The sequence below is a fragment of the Spermophilus citellus genome, assembly GCF_964194105.1.
Source record: "Spermophilus citellus genome assembly, chromosome: 18".
In the NCBI taxonomy this organism is placed as follows: Eukaryota; Metazoa; Chordata; class Mammalia; order Rodentia; family Sciuridae; genus Spermophilus; species Spermophilus citellus.
Genome location: NC_138200.1, coordinates 4,726,348 through 4,727,760, shown reverse-complemented (window position 1 = coordinate 4,727,760; position 1,413 = coordinate 4,726,348). Strand labels below are relative to the sequence as shown.

Genomic DNA, 1,413 nt, shown 5'->3' with positions numbered 1-1,413 from the left:
CAGTAAAAGTTATCCCTGGTGTAAAAAAATATATTTTGAGACAAGTTTTGCAATGTTTCCTAGGCTGAGTTTTAATACCTAGGTTCAAACCACACTTCTGCCTCAGCCTCTTGATTAGCTGGTACCTACAGATATATACCACTGTGCTTCACTACAAAAATTTTAATGAGTCATTTTTTTTGATCATAGCAAGGAGTTGCTATCATTCAAAGGAAAATGTGCTAAATGAGAGAATGGACTCCAGAGATGTGGCCATGGGACTGATATTCTTATCACAGACTGCTGTTGGAATCCTGGGAAATTTCTCTCTGCTTTATTATCATTCAGTCCATTTCTGCAATGAGCACAATTTAAGGTCCAAAGATTTGATTCTCAGGCACTTGATTATAGCAAATTCCTTGATCATTCTCTCTAAAGGAATTCCCCAGACAATGACAACTCTTGGGCTGAAACATTGCTTCAATGACCTAGGATGCAAACTTCTTCTGTATATTCAGCGAGTGGGCAGGAGTATGTCCATTGCCATCACCTGCCTCTTGAGCGTCTTCCAGAACATCACCATCAGCCCCGTGAACTCCTGTTGGAAGGATCTCAAAGGAAAAGCTCCCAAGTACATTGGCTTCTCCATTTCCCTCTGCTGGATCCTGTACATGGTGGTGAATTCCATTTTTCCTCTCTATGTGTTTAGCAAATGGAATAGCAAAAACCTGACAGAGAAAAGAGATTATGTTTACTGCTCTATTGCAGGGCATGACAAAATCACAGACTCATTATACACCACACTGTTTGTATTTCCTGAGGTTGTCTTTTCCGTGCTCATGATCTGGTCCAGTGGCTCCATGGTTCTCCTTCTGTACAGGCACAAGCAGAGGGTTCAGCACATTCACAGCATCAAAGTTCCACCCAGATCCTGCCCTGAGTCCAGAGCCACCCAGAGAATCCTTGTCCTGGTGGGCACCTTTGTGACTTTCCACACCCTCTCCTCCCTGATACATCTTTATATCACTCTGTTTTCCAAACCTGTTTGGTGGGTGCTGAACACCAATGCCCTGATCTCCATGTGTTTTCCCACTGTCAGCCCCTTTCTTCTCATGAGCTGGGAGACCATTTTATCCAGGCTCTGCTTCTAAAGAGCAAATATTCTTAAATTTGATCATAATTATATGAGTCATATGTTTTTAACAATGTGCAATTGTTAAGTCATTCTTCATGCTCAAAACACCAATAGAGAAACTTATAGGAGACTCACCTGTGCTTCTATTGTAAACTCCAAAGGGCATTGGGGTTCTCAGCTGGCTGAATGCAAGATTTTCATGGCCATGGTGATGGGAAATAAAGTTGGTTTTCCTCATGTTGATACATAGCATCCTGTAGACAGTAGGCTGAATTTATATAGCTGAAGGCCAAATGAAT

The 1,413-nt window shown here is 41.8% G+C and overlaps 1 protein-coding gene across 1 annotated transcript; it reads left to right on the top strand.

Moving 5' to 3' along the window:
• Positions 1-233: 233 nt before the first annotated feature.
• LOC308638123 (vomeronasal type-1 receptor 4-like) lies at positions 234-1,130 on the top strand (the record flags this gene model as incomplete). The annotated part of the gene is made up of 1 exon (XM_081275203.1): positions 234-1,130. The coding sequence occupies one exon, from the start codon at positions 234-236 to the stop codon at positions 1,128-1,130; it is 897 nt and encodes a 298-aa protein (XP_081131329.1).
• Positions 1,131-1,413: the final 283 nt, after the last annotated feature.